General features: G+C 44.4%; 1 protein-coding gene across 1 annotated transcript; it reads right to left on the bottom strand.

Moving 5' to 3' along the window:
* Window positions 1-1428: 1428 nt before the first annotated feature.
* Window positions 1429-16676, bottom strand: LOC129466028 (pregnancy-specific beta-1-glycoprotein 6-like). Its single transcript, XM_055248846.2, has 6 exons — window positions 16613-16676; window positions 14987-15352; window positions 9241-9519; window positions 6215-6514; window positions 5581-5835; window positions 1429-2187 (listed from the first exon to the last, which is right to left on the bottom strand). The coding sequence occupies exons 1-6, from the start codon at window positions 16674-16676 to the stop codon at window positions 2120-2122; spliced, it is 1332 nt and encodes a 443-aa protein (XP_055104821.1). The 3' UTR covers window positions 1429-2119.
* Window positions 16677-16882: the final 206 nt, after the last annotated feature.

The following is a 16882-nucleotide window of genomic DNA, read 5'->3' as shown; positions in this document are numbered from 1 at the left end:
ATTCTTGATTAAGTGAATTAACTAGATTTTAGAAAGGTAATGAGGCAGTCATATGCAAGGAAGGTTTCAAAGTCTGGAGACAAGAAGTCAAGCAATACCTTGAGAAGTGGTTGAGCTTTATGGGAATGGAGAGAATTACACTATTGAGAGATATTAAAAATAATGAAGAGGCTTTCACCATGTGGAATTGTGTTTCTCATTTGAATCTGAGAAACAAATGAGCAGAGGCTGGAGATAATTATGTCTAAAAGACAGTGGGGTACAGGGAGCATAAAGGCCAGGGAGAAAGGGAACTGCAGGAATTAGTGTTGAGAAGCAGGAGTTTAGTGGAGGAAGGAGGAGATCCAGTCCCAGAAACAAATAAGTCTTTTCCCTCTCCCAAACATGGCAGTCAGCCCTGCAGGAACCAGGATAAGAGAAAAGGCCATCTTACCTGCCAGTCTTCCTGAAATACAGAAATGACATCACAGCTGCTAAAATGGATTAAGGCCAGGAAGACGTCCTGTTCCTGAAGGAGCTGTCACGGAAAGAAAAGAAAAGAAAAGAAAAGAAGGAATGAAGGTGATGTTATTTTACATGGGGGAGCCTCAGGCATAAGCATGTAACATGAGGTACCCTAGAATTGTTTCTTCAAGGACTACATTGTTTCTGTTGGAAAATTAATGGGAGATGATGATATTCTTGCAGTTTTTTTTCCCTCTCACCGTGTTTCTAGGTTGGTGATCAGTCCTCTGTCAATTCTCTACTGCATTCAGATATTTTGGAAGGTTTTCGGATGTGAGAAAGGCTGATTGCTATTTTCTATGTCATTAGAACTTGCCACCTTTGCACCTTTTCATGGTTGCATCTTTTTCTCAGTGTCTCTGTTGTGGCAGCCGTGAATGAGATCCTGCCAGGTCTCATGGCAGGGACCTGATTGACAGAAAGCCCAGGTCAGCGCATTTCAAATTCACCACCTCCTTTGCACAGAAAACTTCTTTCCCACAGGCTCCCAGCAAGGGCGTGAAAGCAAGCCCAGTTCTCTGAGGCTCTCTAACTATAATGGGTGACTGGTTGGAGGACTCCCCATCAGCCTTGCAAAAACTCTTAGAACTGCACTGGTACCTAAAACTTCTTTCTCTGTCTTTTTCACAGGAATCAGCTCTGTATAGTTGTCTGTGGGTTCTCCCATGCTACCTTCATGCCTGCCCCACATTCCCTCACAGGTGTCTTCCCTGATCAATTATCTTGTATGTCTAATCCCATCTTGGGTGCATCTCAGTTGGTAAAAACTAACATACCAGGCTTGATTCTTTGCACTTAGCTTTTTTTCTTTCTCTCCCATAAGCAGTCAGTAACCATGTCCTAGTGTTTTATGTGTTACCTCTTTTTCCATATACATACGGAAAAAGGTAGGTACAGTTGAGGGGCACTTCCTATGTGCCAGGCCCTGTGCTAAATACTTTACCTGTATCTCATTTAATCCACACAATAACCCTGTCAGGTAGACATTATTTCCATTTTGCCGATGAAAAGACAGAAGCTTAGAGTGGCGTAAAAACTTTCCAGGTGTCATATGGCTAGTGACAGGTGGATCTGAGATTTGATTCTAGGACTGTTTGACCTCAAGGCTAATGATGATGGTAGTAATATAGCAGCTGACATTGGATCCTCTGTGTGTGGCATTTTGTTTCATTGACTGCGTTAAACCTTTAAAAGAATGGTATGAAGAAACACTCTCATTGCAGTTTTCAAGTGAAGAATCAGAGTTTCAGAGAAGCTGAGTCTTGTGCAAGAAATGTATAACTGTAGCCTCTCACATTAAAAAAAAAGAAAGATCTTATGTCAACAACCTACTTTAATAATTCAGGATATGAAAGAAGAACAAACTAAACCCACGCACAGTGAATGATGGAAATAATAAGGATTAGAGTGGATATACATAAAATGGAGAATGGAAAAAGAATAGAGGAAATTAATGAAACCAGAAGTTGATTCTTCAAAATAAAATCAACAAAATTGACAACCATTAACTAGATTGACTAGGAAAAAAAGAGAAAAGTTTAAAATTACTAAAATCAGAAATGAAAAGGGACTCTGAGCATGGTGGGTCATGTTTTAATTCTAGCACTTTGGGAGGTCACAGCAGAAGAATTTCTTGAGACCAGGTGTTTGGACCAGCATAGGTAACCTGACGGGACCCTGTCTCTAAAAAAAAAATAAAAAACCAATTAGCTAGCCATGGTGGCATGCACCTGTAGTCCTAGCATCTTGGGAGGCCGAAGAAGGAGAATTGCTTGAGCCCAGGAGGTTGAGGCTGCAGTGAGCCATAATCACACCACTGTATTCCATCCTGGGCCGGCCTACAGAGTAAGAACCTCTCTCTCTCTTCAAAAAAAAAAAAAAAAAAAAGAGAAATGGAGCGATTACTACCAATTCTTATAAAATAATGATTATGAAAGTACTATAAATAATTTTATGCCAATAAATTGGATAAAGTGGATGAAGTAGATAAACTCTTAGAAACACACAAAAATATGAATAAAATTATAATCAGTAATAAGATTGAATCAATACAAGCATTTGATGAAATTCAATATTTTTTCATAATAAAAACATTCTAAGAATGGAAGGAAACCACCTCAACATAAAGGCAATAAGTGAAAAACCCAACGCTAACATCATACTAAATGGAGAAAGGCTGAAAGCTTTCCCTGTATGAGCAGGAATAAGACAAGGATGCCTGCTTTTGACACTTTTATTGAACATAGTATTGAAAGGTCTAGTCAGAAAAATAAGACAAAAATTTAAAAAAAGACATTCAAATTGGAAGGAAGAAGTAAAATTATTTCTGTTGACAGATAACTTGAACTTATATGTAGAAAATCCTAAAGATGGAACAAACCTATTAGAATTAAGAAATAAATTCAGTAATGTTACACAATACAAAATCAACATTCAAACATCAGTTGTATTTCAATACACTAATCATGAACAATCTGAAGGGAAATTAAGAAAAAAAAATTCAATTTATATTAACATCAAAAAGAATAAAATATTTAGGAATAAGTTAAACTAAACAGGTGAAATGATTATACCTGGAATCTACAAAATATTGCTGAAGTAAATGAAAGGTGACATCAATAAATTGAAAGACATTTTGTTTTCATGAATTGGAAGACTCAATATTGTTAGGAGGACAGTGCTACTCAAAGTGACCTGCAGATTCAATACAATTCCTATGAGAATCTCAGTGACATTTTTGCAGAAAAAGAAAAATCTGTCCTAAAATTTATATTGAATCTCATGACTCTAAATAGACACACAGCTTTGAAGAGGAAGAATGAAGCTGGAGGACTCACACTTTCTGATTTCAGCATTTTCTACAAAGCCCCAGTAATCAATACAGTGTGGTACTGGCATAAAGGAGAACATAGAAATTAATGAAATATAATAGCCCAGAAAGAAATGCTTGCATATATGGCCAAATGATTTTCATCGAGTGTGCCAAGATCGTTCAACGGGGAAAGGACAGTGTTCTCACCAAATCATATTGGGAAAGCTGGATATCCAAGGGCAAGAAGAGTGGAAACTTTACCTAACACCATGTAAAAAATTAACCCACAATAGATCAAAGATCTAAATGTAAGAGCAAAAACAATACAACTCTTAGAAGAAAAGCTTCATGATACTGGATTTCACAATGATTTCTTGGTTGTAACAACAAAATGGATAAATTGGACTTCATAAAAATCAAAACCTTTTATATAGCGAAGAACATTATCAAGAAAGTAAAAAGGCAACCCATGCAATGATAAAAATATTTGCAAATTATATGTGTGATAAGAAATCAATTTCCAGAATGCATGAAAAGCTACAAGTCAACAACAGCAAACATCCAAAACCCCAATGAAAAAATAAACAAAGGATTAAAATAGAGTTTTCTCCAAGGAAGATATACAAATATCCAATAAGCTCACCCAAAGTTCCTCAGGATCACGAACACTTAGAGATATGCAAATCAAAACCACAATGTTACACCACCTCACACACTTTAGGATGGCTTTGATAAACAACAACAATGACAGCAACAAAAAACAACAGGTGTTTTCAAGTAGATGGAAAAATTGGAGCTCTAGTGCATTGCTGATGGGAATGGGAAATGTTATAGCCACTGTAAAAGGTGGTGTGGCTGTTTCTCAAAAAATTAAACAATAGATTACCATTTGATCCAGCAATTCCACTTCTGGACATACTCCCCATAGAATTGAAAGAAATTTGAACAAATATTTGTACACTGATGTTCAGAGAAGCATTACTCACAATAGACAAAAAATGGAAACAACTGAAAAGTCCATTGAAAGAGAAGTGGGTAGGCAAATGAGGTGTATCTATACATTGAAATGATATTCAACCTTAACAAGAAATAAAATTCCAATACATCGTGCAAAATGGATGAACCTTGAAGATATTATGCTAACTGAGATAAGCCAGACACAAAAGGATAATTATTATAAAATTCCACTTATAAAAGATAGTTAGAATAGCCAGCTACGTAGAGACAGAAAGTAGAATGGTGGGGGCAAAGGGTCGGGGGAGAAGGAGTGAGAGATACTGTTTATTGGGTACAGAGGTTTAATAAGGTAAGAGGAAAAAGTTCTGGAAATGGATAATGTGATGGCTACACAACACTAAATTGCACACTTAGAAATAGTTAACGGTAAGTCTTATATTAGATATATATAAAGTGTCTGGTAGTCTTACCCTCTCTATAATTACACACATTTTGGCACTGCCCCTTTCCTGCCATGCAGAGCCCCAGGGGTGAATCTCCCTATTTCTCTAGCTCTGCATCAGTCACTGTCCTCCGTACTGTGTCCCACGTGCTGTACCCACAGCCTCATACAGCGGGTGACGTCAGAGCCAGGACGCAGCTCCGGAGTCTGCCCTGAGGCTCCCTCTCTTCTCATTTCCCTGCAGCCTGGCCCATGGGAGGCTTGGCTTCAACAGGCAGCTCGATTTAGCCAAATTCAGGACAGGCCACCAGGGCTCTTTCTGCACACACGCTGGTCCCTCCCCAGGTGGAGTCAGGCAGGGACAGTCACCAGAGGAGCCCGGAGCAGAGCAGGAAGCAGAGTCTGAGCTGCTCCTCCCTCACCCAAGGGGCTTCCTCCTCTCATTTGGGGGAAAAGTGTGAGCTTGTTTCAAAGCCTCAGATGTTCCTTGTAGCTCATGGAATAGGTTCAGGAAAACAAAGACGTGGCAGAAGGGGATGTGTTGGTGACAGTGAGAAGCAACTTGATCTTGAGGACTCTCCTTCTTGTCCCTCTGTGAAGCCTCTTCTACCACATAGGACTGAGGGCAGATGAAGTCCCCTCCCTACCTTTCTCAGGCCAGACACAAGGTCAGCCATGAGAAAACAGAAAAACAAGGAGAAGAGAGTCTGTAGAGACAAATTGGGAGCGTTCAGGAGGAGAATTTGGGATTTGCTTGTGCCCATGGGACACAGGCTGGGAATAAAAATGATTTCCTGATTCTTCTCTGAAAGCCAGGTAGACTCCACCTAAAACCCTATTGCCAAGGATGCTGGGATCCACTTACCAGAGACTTTGACTCTCATGGATTTGGAGTTTCTCCTGCCAGTGGCTGAGTTACGAACAGAGCAAGCATAGAGCCCGCTATGCTTTGTAGTAATTTGTGGGATAGAGAGCTTTTGTCCTGATTGCTGAAACTTCCCATTAATGGTCCAAGAATACTCTGCCGGTGGGTTAGAGTCCGCGAAGCAGGACAAGGAGAGGTTTTCTCCTGAACGGTAATGGGCGAATGAAGGATAAATGCTGGGGAGGTCTGGACCATCTGGAGCAAAGAGAATAAAGCCACAGGTGATGTCATCCGAGGGAAGGGGATGTTCCTTGTCTCTTAAAGGGACACAGTGACCCTCTGAGCCAAGACACACCCTCAAGTCCCAGCCAAACCCCCTCTATATTCACTGAGCCGAAGCCTGAGGTATTCACCTGTTTCTCCCATCAAAAGCTGCGGGCCCCAAGTCTCCCATGACAAGAGCGTCCCCTCCCCTTATATTCTTGGTTAAGGCTGTGCCTACCCAGGTTTTCCCAGGGCAGGGAGTCATGGCCAGCTCGGATATCCAGAAGTAAAGGTGTCTATACTTGGACCGGTGAGAGACTGAGAGGCCTGGCCTCTGGTCGTTTGAATTTAAGCTGGTGTCCTGGCCCACAGAGGAACAAAAGATACTCCCAGAGGACATTCACGGTGACTGGGTCACTGTGGATGCCACCATATCGGTCCCGTATTTCACATTGATAGGCTCCTGTTTCATTCCTCATGACACTGGGTAGAATGAGGATGCTGTTTTCAATGGGTCGCTTTACCCTGGGACTGACCGGGAGCCTTTGACCATTTGGCCACCACCTGTAGGTGTAGTTCTCACTCTGAGCTTCACAGGTGAAGGCTAAGACATCCTTATTCTGCCTGGGGTTTAAGTTGTTGATGGTGATGTAGGGCTTGGGCAGCTTCGCTGTGTGGATGACAGAGAGAAGATTGTCCTGTGTGGCACATTTGATTCCTCCACAGGCGTCCTTCAATCGGAGTGGCATCTCCCACCTCTCAGCCCACCCAAGTCCTTGAAAGCCAATAGCTGGTGAGTGTGTCACAAGACAGATGCATGGTGATCTAAGGGTTCAAAGACTGTGAGGCTCCCTGTTCTGTCTTAGGGAAGCACAGACTTTCCAAGTGTCAATTGAGCAGCAGTGTTGGGTCATGGACAGACATGTCAGTGGAAGTCACAGCCCCTGGTACCCCTCACAGTCCCTCCATCATCAGTTGACTGGCTGGCTCACCTTGGGTTCCTTACCTGGAATGTGCAACTTCTGGGCCCTTTCCAAATTCCATCCTACTTTGCCCCCCTAGATGTGATTTCTCTGCAGCTTCCATTTCCAAGGACATTCTAGAGATGAGTAATAATGGGACTTCCCATTGTCCTGAAACCCTGAAGATACTGAGCAGCCTGGCCTGGGACTGGATGTTTCAGCAGAAATAACACAGGGGAGACCAGAGTCAAGCCTGGAGGTCAGTTCAGTCATCAGGCAGTGGAGGCACAATGTGGGGCAGTTTTTTGCAAGTGTTTCATGATGAGTTACTTGAACCAGTGACCTCTAAAGATAGAGCAGAGTGCAAGGAATGATCTAGAAAGAGTGAAGGGGACAGACAAGAGCTGGTGGCTTTGGAGCAGAACCATGTTCCCTGTCCTGGGTTCTTTACGTTTCCTCTCCTTCTGCAGAGGGCAGGTGACGACTATGTGGATCTTTCCAGAAATACATGTGGACATTTGTAAATGCAGGACTGACTGCTGGAAAGGGTGGGAATGAACTGCTGGAAATCTGGTCCTCATGGGCCATGTGTGTTTGATGGATATGAGACAAATTTGTAGAGATGTTTTGCAAATATTTTCTTTCGTTGGACATTCTACTCTCTGATTCCATGGGTTCGACTACCATAGGGACCGCATGTAAGTGGATTCCAGAGTGAATATGAGAAGAGACTGCTGGTTGCCAGGAGCTGGGAGTGGGGAGAATCAGAAGTTGTTCATGGCTGTGCAGTTTCAGTTATGCAAGGTGGGGAGGTTCTAGAGATCTGCTGTACAGCTTGATGCCTGCAGTTCACACAGATTGAGTATTTCTTCTGCATAAGACTTAGGACAGAAAGTGTTCTGGATTTCTAACATTTTTCGATTCTGAAATATTTGTCATATTCTTACTGGTTTAACATCCCAAATCTGAAAGATTCAAAATCCAAAATGCTTCAGTGAGCATTTCTTTTCAGCATCAGATTAGTAGGCAAAAGTGGGAGGTGATAAGACAAATATATTCTTGCTCTTTTTTTTTTCTTTCACCATGTTTCTAGCTTGGTGATTAGTTTTCGGTCAATTCCATACTTGCCATGCTGCACTCGTATATTTTTGAAGGCTTTGGGATGTGAGAAAGGCTGATTGCTATTTTCTATGTCATCAGAACTTTCCACCTTTTCGTGGTTGCATCTTTTTCTCAGTGTTTCTCTTGTGGCAGTCATTAACAAGGGCCTGTCAGGTCAGATTTAGGACTGAGTTTTCTAATTATGCAAAAAAATGATACTGGGATTCTGGTAGGAGTTGCATTGAATTTTCAACTCACTTTGGGTATTATTGTCTTTCTAACAATATTGATTCTTCCAATCCATGAAAATGAAACGTCTTTCCATATATTGATATCGTCTTTAATTACTTTCAGGAATGTTTTCTAGTTTTCAGGGATAATCATTTGACCTTTTTGGTTAAACTTATTCCAAAATATTTTATTCCTTTTGATGTTAATGTGAATTGAAATTCTTTCCTTAATTTCCTTTCAGATTGTTCATTGTTAGTGTACAGTCTAAAGAATGATCTAGAAAGAGTGAAGGGGACAGACAAAAGCTGGTGGTTTTGGAGCAGAAACATATTCCCTGTTCTGGGTTTTGATTTTCCCTTTCCCTTTGTAGAGGGCAGGTGGCTCTTCCATGATAGCTAGATAGACTGCACTGGAAAACATATTGCCAACGCTCCAGGGATCCACTTACCAGGGACTAAGATCATCTTGATGATGAGATTTGTTCTACCAGTGGCTGAGTTATGGATGAAACAGACATAGACCCCTCTGTATGTTTTAGTGATTTGGGAGATAAAGAACACTTGTGCTGATTGCTGGGCCTTCCCATCAATCAGCCAAGAATGCTCTGCCAGTGGGTGAGAGTCTGTGAGACAGGAGAGCTTGGGGACTTCCCCTGTATGGTAATAGGTGTGTGAGGAAGCAATGGTGGGGGCATCCAGACCATCTGGAGCAAGCAGAATAAAGTCACAGGTGATATTGTCAGAGGGAAGGGAAACTCCTGGTCTGTGGAAGGGCCACAGTGACCCTGTGAGCCAAGTCGCAACATTGAAGTCCCAGCCAAATCCCCGCTGCGTTCACTGATCTGGAGCCTGAGACATTCACCTGTTTCTCCCATCACAAGCTGTGGAGCCTGGGTCTCCATGACAGGAGCAGCCTCTTTTCTCCTATTGTTGATGAAGCCTAGGCCTACTCTGGTTTGCCTGGGGCAGAAAGTCATGGCCAGCTTTGATGTCCAGGAGTCAAGATCTCTGTACTTGGACCTGAGAGGGACTAAGAGGCCTGGCCTCTGACCATGTGTATTTGGGATGGCAGCCTGGCTCCCAGAGGAACAGAAGATACTCACAGAGGAGATTCAGGGTGAATGGGTCACTGCGGCTGGCACTCACTGGGTTCCGTATTTCACATTCATAAGGTCCTGCAATATCCTTTGTGACACCAAATATAAACAGGGTCCTGTTGCTTCTGGACAGCTGCAACCTGTAATTCATAGGGAGGCTCTGACCATTCATCCACCACAGGTAGCTTGCGTGCGGAGTCTCAGGATCACAGGTTAATCTCACAATATCCGTGTGCTCCATGGGGTTTAACTTGCTGCTAGATATGTAGGGCTTGGGAGTCTCCACTGTGCAGAAAACAGAGAGAAGATTGCCCTGTGTGGCAAATTTCATTCCTCCAAAGGCATTTTTTAATCAGAGTTGGCATTTCCCATCTCTCAGCCCACCCAAGTCCTTAAAAGCCCATGGCAGGTGTGTGTGTTACAAGACAGATGCATGGCAATCTGAGGGCTCAGAGATTGTGAGGCTGCCTGCTTTATATGGGAGATGCACAGACTTTCTTAAGTGTGAATTGAGCAGCAGAATTGGGTCATGGAAAGACACAGGATCAGCAGTCACAGCCCCTCATGCCTCTGTGAGTCCCTCCGTCTCCAACTGCCTGCCTGGCCGACCTTGTGGTCCTCGCTTGGAGCATGCAGTGCTGGAATCTTCTTAGTTTCAGTCTTACTTTGCCCCCCGAGGTATGTTTTCTCTGCAGCTTCCCTTTCCAAGGACATCCTAGAGATGGATGATGGAACTTCCCATTGTCCTTAAATCCTTTGGGTACTAGAAAGCCTGGCCTGGGACTGGGTACTTCAGAAGAAATAACACAGGGGAGAGACCAGAGTCAAGCCTGGAGGTCAGTTCAGTCATCAGGCGGTGGAGCCACAAGGTGGGGCAGTTTTCCCAGGTGTCTCATAGTGACTGACTTGAGCCAGTGACCTCTAAAGATAGAGGAGAGTCCAAGGAATGACTTACAAAGAGTGAAGGGGACAGGCAAGAGCTCATAGCTTTGGACCAAGACCATGTTCCCTCTTCTGGGTCCATTATGCTCCCCTCCCCCTGTAGAGGGCAGGTGAGGACCATGTGGATCTTTCTAGAAATACATCTGGATGTTTGCAAATGCATAACTGACTGGTGGAAAGGGCAAACATGGACTGATGACGGAAGTCTGGCCCTCATGGACCATATGTGTTTGGTGGATATTAGATCAATATTTGGGAAGAAGTCTTGCAGACACTTTCTCTCATTAGACATTCTACTCTGTGATTCTGAGTTTGACTACTCTATGCACCTCATAGAGATAAAGTGTTCCTTATGCAGAAAGCTTAAAACAAAGCGTTTTGGATTTCTAATTTCTTTTTTGGAATATTTCCAGTATAAGTACTGCTTTAGCATCCCAAATCTGAAAAATTTAAAATCCAAAATGCGCCAGTGAGCACTTCTTTTTGGCATCACATCAGTGGACAGAAGTGTTGAGTTTTGGAGGATTTGAGATTTTGGGTTTCTGGGTATGGGATGCTCAATTTGTAATACTGGAATTTTCCCATATATAGTTGTCCGGGGTTTAGACCTCATGTCATGTTCTGACTGTAGTAACAACAAAAAAAAATTTAGAGGAAACATTAAAATGTTTTCATAAGTGGAAATTTTTACTGATGGTTCAAACATCTAAGATCAATTGCTGGTAGTAGTATTTCTCTTGAGACCAAAATAAGGTTTAGGTGTGCCATGAATTCCAGCGGGATCACATTACGCTCAAAGAAAGATGCCAAAGGTGATTTGAAATTAGCAACTCCTTAAGTAGAGAGAGTCCCTTTAAAAGGAAAGAACTGGTCAGTGCATCAATTACATAAAGGGAGGAATAATGCCAAATTAAAAGAAGCGATGTGTGTTATGTTAGTAAATATAGAAAGAACTCCCTGCTTCTAATTTCTCTGCAGAGTTAGGAAAAATGGGGAGGACCCCAAAACAGGTATGTGAAATGCTTTCTTCATTTTCTCTTTAGCTCAGGAAACACCACTAGAGTGTAAGTTTGTGTGAATTAGGAAGAGTCTAAGTGAGATGCCAATGGCTCATGTGTCTCCCCACACGAAGAACTCCAACTAATGAAAACGGCATCATCATGAGGAAACAGTTGTATGTGGCACAGGCAGTAAAACCTTCAGATAGCACCCACCTGGCCACCTCCAACTGGTCCCCAAAACCACCAGTATTCCCATTACGTGTATGTTACAGCCTTTGTAGTTCTCCTACAACTACAAAATTTAAAAATTGCTATTGTCAAAACAAAATATTAAATATGAAGTTGAATATGTTGTTCCACTTTCTTTTCCCCCCTCTTTTTGAACTTTCCTGTTTCAGTTTTGGAAGTTTCTATTGACACATCCTCAAGCTAGGGATTCTTTCCTCAGCTGTGTGTAGTCTACCAGTAAGCATCAAAAGCATTCTTCATTTCTCTAACAGCAATTTTTTGTTTCTGAGACAGAGTCTCATTCTGTCGCCCAGGCTGGAGTGCAGTGGCGTGATCTCAGCTCACTGCAAGCTCCGCCTCCCGGGTTCATGCCATTCTCCTGCCTAGGCCTCCCAAGTAGCTGGGACTACAGGCACCCGCCACCACACCTGGCTAAATTTCTGTATTTTTAGTAGAGATGGGGTTTCACCATGTTAGCCAGGATGTTCTCTATCTCCTGACCTTGTAACTGCCTCAGTCTCCCAAAGTGCTGGGATTATAGGTGTGAGCCACTGTGCCCAGCCATCTCTGAGGGATTTTAGCGAGTTGTTAACTTTTGAGTTTGTTCAGCTTTTTACTTAGTGTTAGAACCGAGTGACAAATTTCAAGCTTGTTATGTGCCTGACAGGAAGCCAGAAGTCTCTAGGAAGTGACCAGAGAATGTGAGCTCCATAGCAGGTTGAGGATGGAGTCACGAGTGAAATGGGTGAAATGAGCCCATGGGCTTTGGGGACTGCAGGGCTGTCCAGCCTCTGACACCCTGGTGAGTCGTGCAAAGATTACAACAGGGACAGCAAACTAGCATGGCTGACTCCATCTGGCATCTAGTCTCAGGCTGGCTGTCCTCACTCATTCCTGGGCATAGGCCAGGCTAACCTTGGGAGGAATTTAGTTTATGGTTTAACTTTGAAGCAAGAATGATAATAGTTCCTCCATAAAACTAACACCCTTACTTTGCCCAGGGACTGCCTTTGTAAAACTCGTGAAAGACCATGAGATTAAGATGATAGGAGGGAACTGAATTGTGCTAAAATGTAGGCACAGTTTCTATAATCCCTGACTGCTCAAATGTCATTTGGCCAGAGTTTACAAAATTTGTAACTAATTGCTCCTGTAGATAACATCACTATTGTAGAACGTGAGATTGGTCTTTTGAGATGTTTCTCATTCTTTTGCATTCTGGCAACCGGCTGACCTCATCCATACCTATGACTATTGGCTCAGCCAGTCATGTGGTCCCTACCTAGAGGCAGATTCAAGCACAAACAGATCATTTCCCTCCGCCGACATGATTCCATCACCAAACAATCAGCAGTACTCATTTTTTAGTCCTGTGCCCCTGAAACTATCCTTGAAAATCTCTAACCTCTGATCCACCGGGGAGGCTGATTTGTGTAATAATAAACCACCGTCCTCCTGTTTGGCAGTCTTGGAGTAGTTAAATCTTTCCTTGCTAAAAATCACCATTACAATAATTATTTTTTCTTTTTTGTGCAGGAGGCCAGAAGAACTTGTCTGGCAATTATTAGAGTGGATGGAGGATCTGCCTATCCCTGTCCCATGGTCTTGTCCACAGGTCAGCCTCACAGAGGGAAAGAGCCCTGGATGGGAATACAGTGGAAGGTCATTCTCTTAGTGACCAGGGGACATTGGCTCGAGATGAAGCCTGGCAGGAGTGGCAACTCTGGTGATTTCTGCACCTTTCCTATTTCCTCGGAGGTGGGCCAGGCCACAGTGTTAGGGGGAAGGGAACAGAACAGCCAGCCTAGTTAGAGGGAGTGTCTGCGGAAGGCCTATGGATGGAGGAAGAAGCTGTGCAGGACAGGGCTTGCCAGTCAGAATGAAGTGGGAGGAAGATGAGGGACACAGAGAAGCAGAGAGAGGCAGAGACACCATGGCAGTGAGCAGTGAGGGCTACACTGACTTCAGAGACCCCAGGGACCAGGTGCCCCCAGTTCCACAGTCCCGGACCAAGGAGCCCTGAGAACCCTCTGGTGGCCAAAGAGCTTCAGAGTTACATGAGGTGGAGTGGCTTTAGGAGCAGGAGGTAGTGGGGGGATGAAACATGGGTGTCAGCCCCTGAAGGATAAGGGACAGGTGTGGCTAGAACCTCCTAGGATTCTGCATCCAAGATCCAGTCTCTAAAGAGGTTTTGGATCATTCGTTTCTTCAATGGATTCCTTCATTTGTTATGTGAGAGCTCCTGAGTGTCTCTCTCTCGCTGGGCCTGTGCTAATGTAGGGTGTGAGTGTGGAAAGAAAACAAGTTCCTCTCCTTGATCCTCTCATGACAGTGACATGGACACTTTGGGAAACATACGATTTCAGGTTCAGGGATGGGGGTGAAGATCTGAGGGGGAGGCCTGGACAGTATTTTTGCACTGACTCTGACGGTTGAGGCAGGTGATTCAGTTCTGGGGTAGAGACTAATCAGCTGACCAATGGCTCTCACTCCTCTGAGGTTTGGATTCCTAAGAAGAGAGGATTTGAGCCAATAAATGACTATGGGGTCCTTGGAACCCAGTCAGCCCTCACTTCTGGTGGAGGAGAGGATGGGCCTGTGGCTGCAGACAGACCTCATGTGACCCTGATCTCCCCTTTGTGTTTGTGTGACTCTAGTTCAGTGACTGTGCCTTCCTGTGCCTCAGAATTCTCTGAATCAAATAAGCTAAATGGCAAATGGACTGTGGCTTTTCATGCTATCTGTGAATAAATTTTATATTATTCACAGTCACCTGACCTAATGCTTGGCACAGTGGAGGTGTTCACACAAACAGCACTTATTATTAATTTCCTTCCATGAGAAAGCGCCTTCAGGTCAGATCCCTGTGGACAAGCTGCTACCAGGTACATTTTCTCTCTTCTGTTTCTGCTTCTGGGGACATTAGACTTTCTAAGGACTGTCCTAAGCCTCCCAAGGCAGTTGGCTGATGGTCTACAAAGCTTGTCTTTCTGTCCTCTGCACTCTGAGTCTCAGGTGAAGAAAGCTCTGTCCTTGCCCAGATGAGGCTCTGAGGGCTGAGCTCTGGCTGGTGAGCAGCTCCAGGAGACACAGTCCTCAGACAGCTGGTAAATCCTTGGTCCCAGTAAGCCCTGCTGAAGAAGCCACAGCCCAGGCCTGGCACAGAGTCCTCAGCTTTATCTGGAGTAAGGATTTAGGGACAGGGGCCTGGGGTTGAGGCTTCTAGGGCTGAGCTTCTCTGAGAGTATCTCAGGTGCCCCTCAGGCCAAGCCCTACTCAGTTCTCCAGGGTCTTGCTCAGGGTGAAATTTATGAAGAGGGCATGAGGAGCTAGGCTGAGACTGATCTCCTGCTGAGTCCCCCCTCTGCAGGGTGTCTGCAGGGTCTGGATGCAGGAAAGGAATTCTGATCTGTTGAAATTTGCCTCCTCTCTGTGTGTCCTGTACTAAACGCCCAAACCCCAGCATGGGACATATTGCAGAGAGGGACACAGACACAGTACATGCCTGACAATCTTGTTTGTGTATGAAGTAGAAATGACCCCTGCCCAGCAACACCCAGGGATCATGTGGAATCACTCACAGTATAAGGTGGCGGTGAAATGTCCAGTTATTCCTGTAGTCTCATCACCTCGCTTTATGATGTGTAAAGTGTAGGATCCTGCGTCCTCCCGGGTGACATTCTGGATCAGCAGGGATGCGTTGGAATATACTGTTTCTCGTCCAGTGTATGCAGGCCCAGATATAATTATGTCATTGTCTACTACATATGATGCAATGTAATGGTAGAGGTCTGTCATTTGCCCTCTGTACCAGATGTAGCCAGTAAGATTCTGGGGCAAATTGTGGACATGTAGAAGAACATCCTTCCCCTCGGAAATTTTTGGTGGCTGGGCTTCAATAGTGACTTGGGCAGTGGCGGGCGGGTTCCAGAAGTTTAAAAGTGATGCTAGGAGGTGGAGGGAGCATCAGTTAATATTGAGACCTATGTATTGGGGTGAAAAGATGGGGCCCTGTGTCCTGAAAAGGTCTTTTCAATCCTCAGCCTTGAAGACACACACACACACACACACACACACACAAACACAAACACATAAAAGGGGTATGTGTCTTTGTGTGTGTGTATGTGTATGTGTCCTACTGTCCTACTAGGTCAAGGTCAGCAGCATGACCCCCATTCCTTCAACACTTCTGACCTTGGCATTTTTCTGTCTGGAATCATCTTCCCTAGGGATCCGCATGGCCCCCTCCACACTGCCCTCAGGTCCTGCTCACATCAGGGCATCCTTAGACTTCTTTCCTGACACCTCCTTCAGAGACCCTGGGTCTTCCCTTTCTGACTTTTTCCTGCTCTGCTCCCTCCAGGGTTCTTGTCAACACCTGACCTCACATTCTAGATCTCTTTCCATGTCCGTCTTCCTCCTCATGGCAGCATGAGCTCCGTGAGGACAGGGACTTTTGTGATCTTGGTTGCACCCCAGTGCAGACTGCACTGGAAGGAACAGGCTGCAGACTCCTGTAGATGTGAGAGTTCTCAGGGCCTTCCGCGCCCTGGGTGTTTTCTTTTTTTCCCCAATTGTTGAGGTTTTTTGCTGAGGACAGTGTTTCATACCATGTTTATATTTTGATTTGAAGTGTCATCTGATATAGTTATTATTATCATTTTTCAAAATGTGGTGGCCCCTGATGATTAATCAGGAAAACAGAACACTTAAGATTTTCCTACCTCTTACCAATTCCTGTTCAATGTGGCTTTCCTGTTTTGACCCCTGTCCCTCTCCAGTGTATTTTCCTCTATCTAGTCTCCAACAGAGCCTTCTTTACTTCTTTTTCTTTTTTTTTTCTTTTTTTTCTTTTTTTTTTGAGAAGAGTCTCGTAATGTCGCCCAGGCTGGCGTGCAGTTGCGCAATCTCGGCTTGCTGCAACTTCCGCCTCCTGAGTTCACGTGATTCTCCTGACTCAGCCTCCCGAGTAGCTAGGATTACAGGGGCACACCACCATACCTGGTTAATTTTTTGTATTTTTAGTAGAGACTGGGATTCACTGTGTTGGCCAGACTGATCTTGAACTCCTGATCTTGTGATCCACCCACCTCAGCCTCTCAAAGTGCTGGCTGCTTTTATTTTTTAGGACACCATCCTCTCCAGGAGACCCCGTCCAGTGACTCTGCTTCCTCCTCCTGTCGTCTCCCAGGAAGTTCTCTCCTCACCTGTGAGCAGGAACCCCTTCCATGTGATGCGCTGTGTGCATGGAGGGGCTGAGAGGGGCCCCATGGTCTCTGCTGCCTGCGTGTTCTCTTCTGTGGAATGAGCCTAGGATCCAGAAGCTTCTTGAGCACGGCTGTGAGCTGTGCTGTCCTTCCTCCTTCTGTGCTGAGCCTCTTCCCGGGGCAGGAGCACTTCTCAGCTCATGGGCGGGGTCAGGCCCAGGACACCTCTCTGTCCCCTCCTCTCTCTGTCCTGCCTCCTTGTCCCTCCTT

Source organism: Symphalangus syndactylus, chromosome 17 (assembly GCF_028878055.3).
Source record: "Symphalangus syndactylus isolate Jambi chromosome 17, NHGRI_mSymSyn1-v2.1_pri, whole genome shotgun sequence".
Classification (NCBI taxonomy): domain Eukaryota; kingdom Metazoa; phylum Chordata; class Mammalia; order Primates; family Hylobatidae; genus Symphalangus; species Symphalangus syndactylus.
The sequence above is the reverse complement of the archived record's forward strand: the minus strand, read 5'-3'. Positions and strand labels throughout refer to the sequence as shown.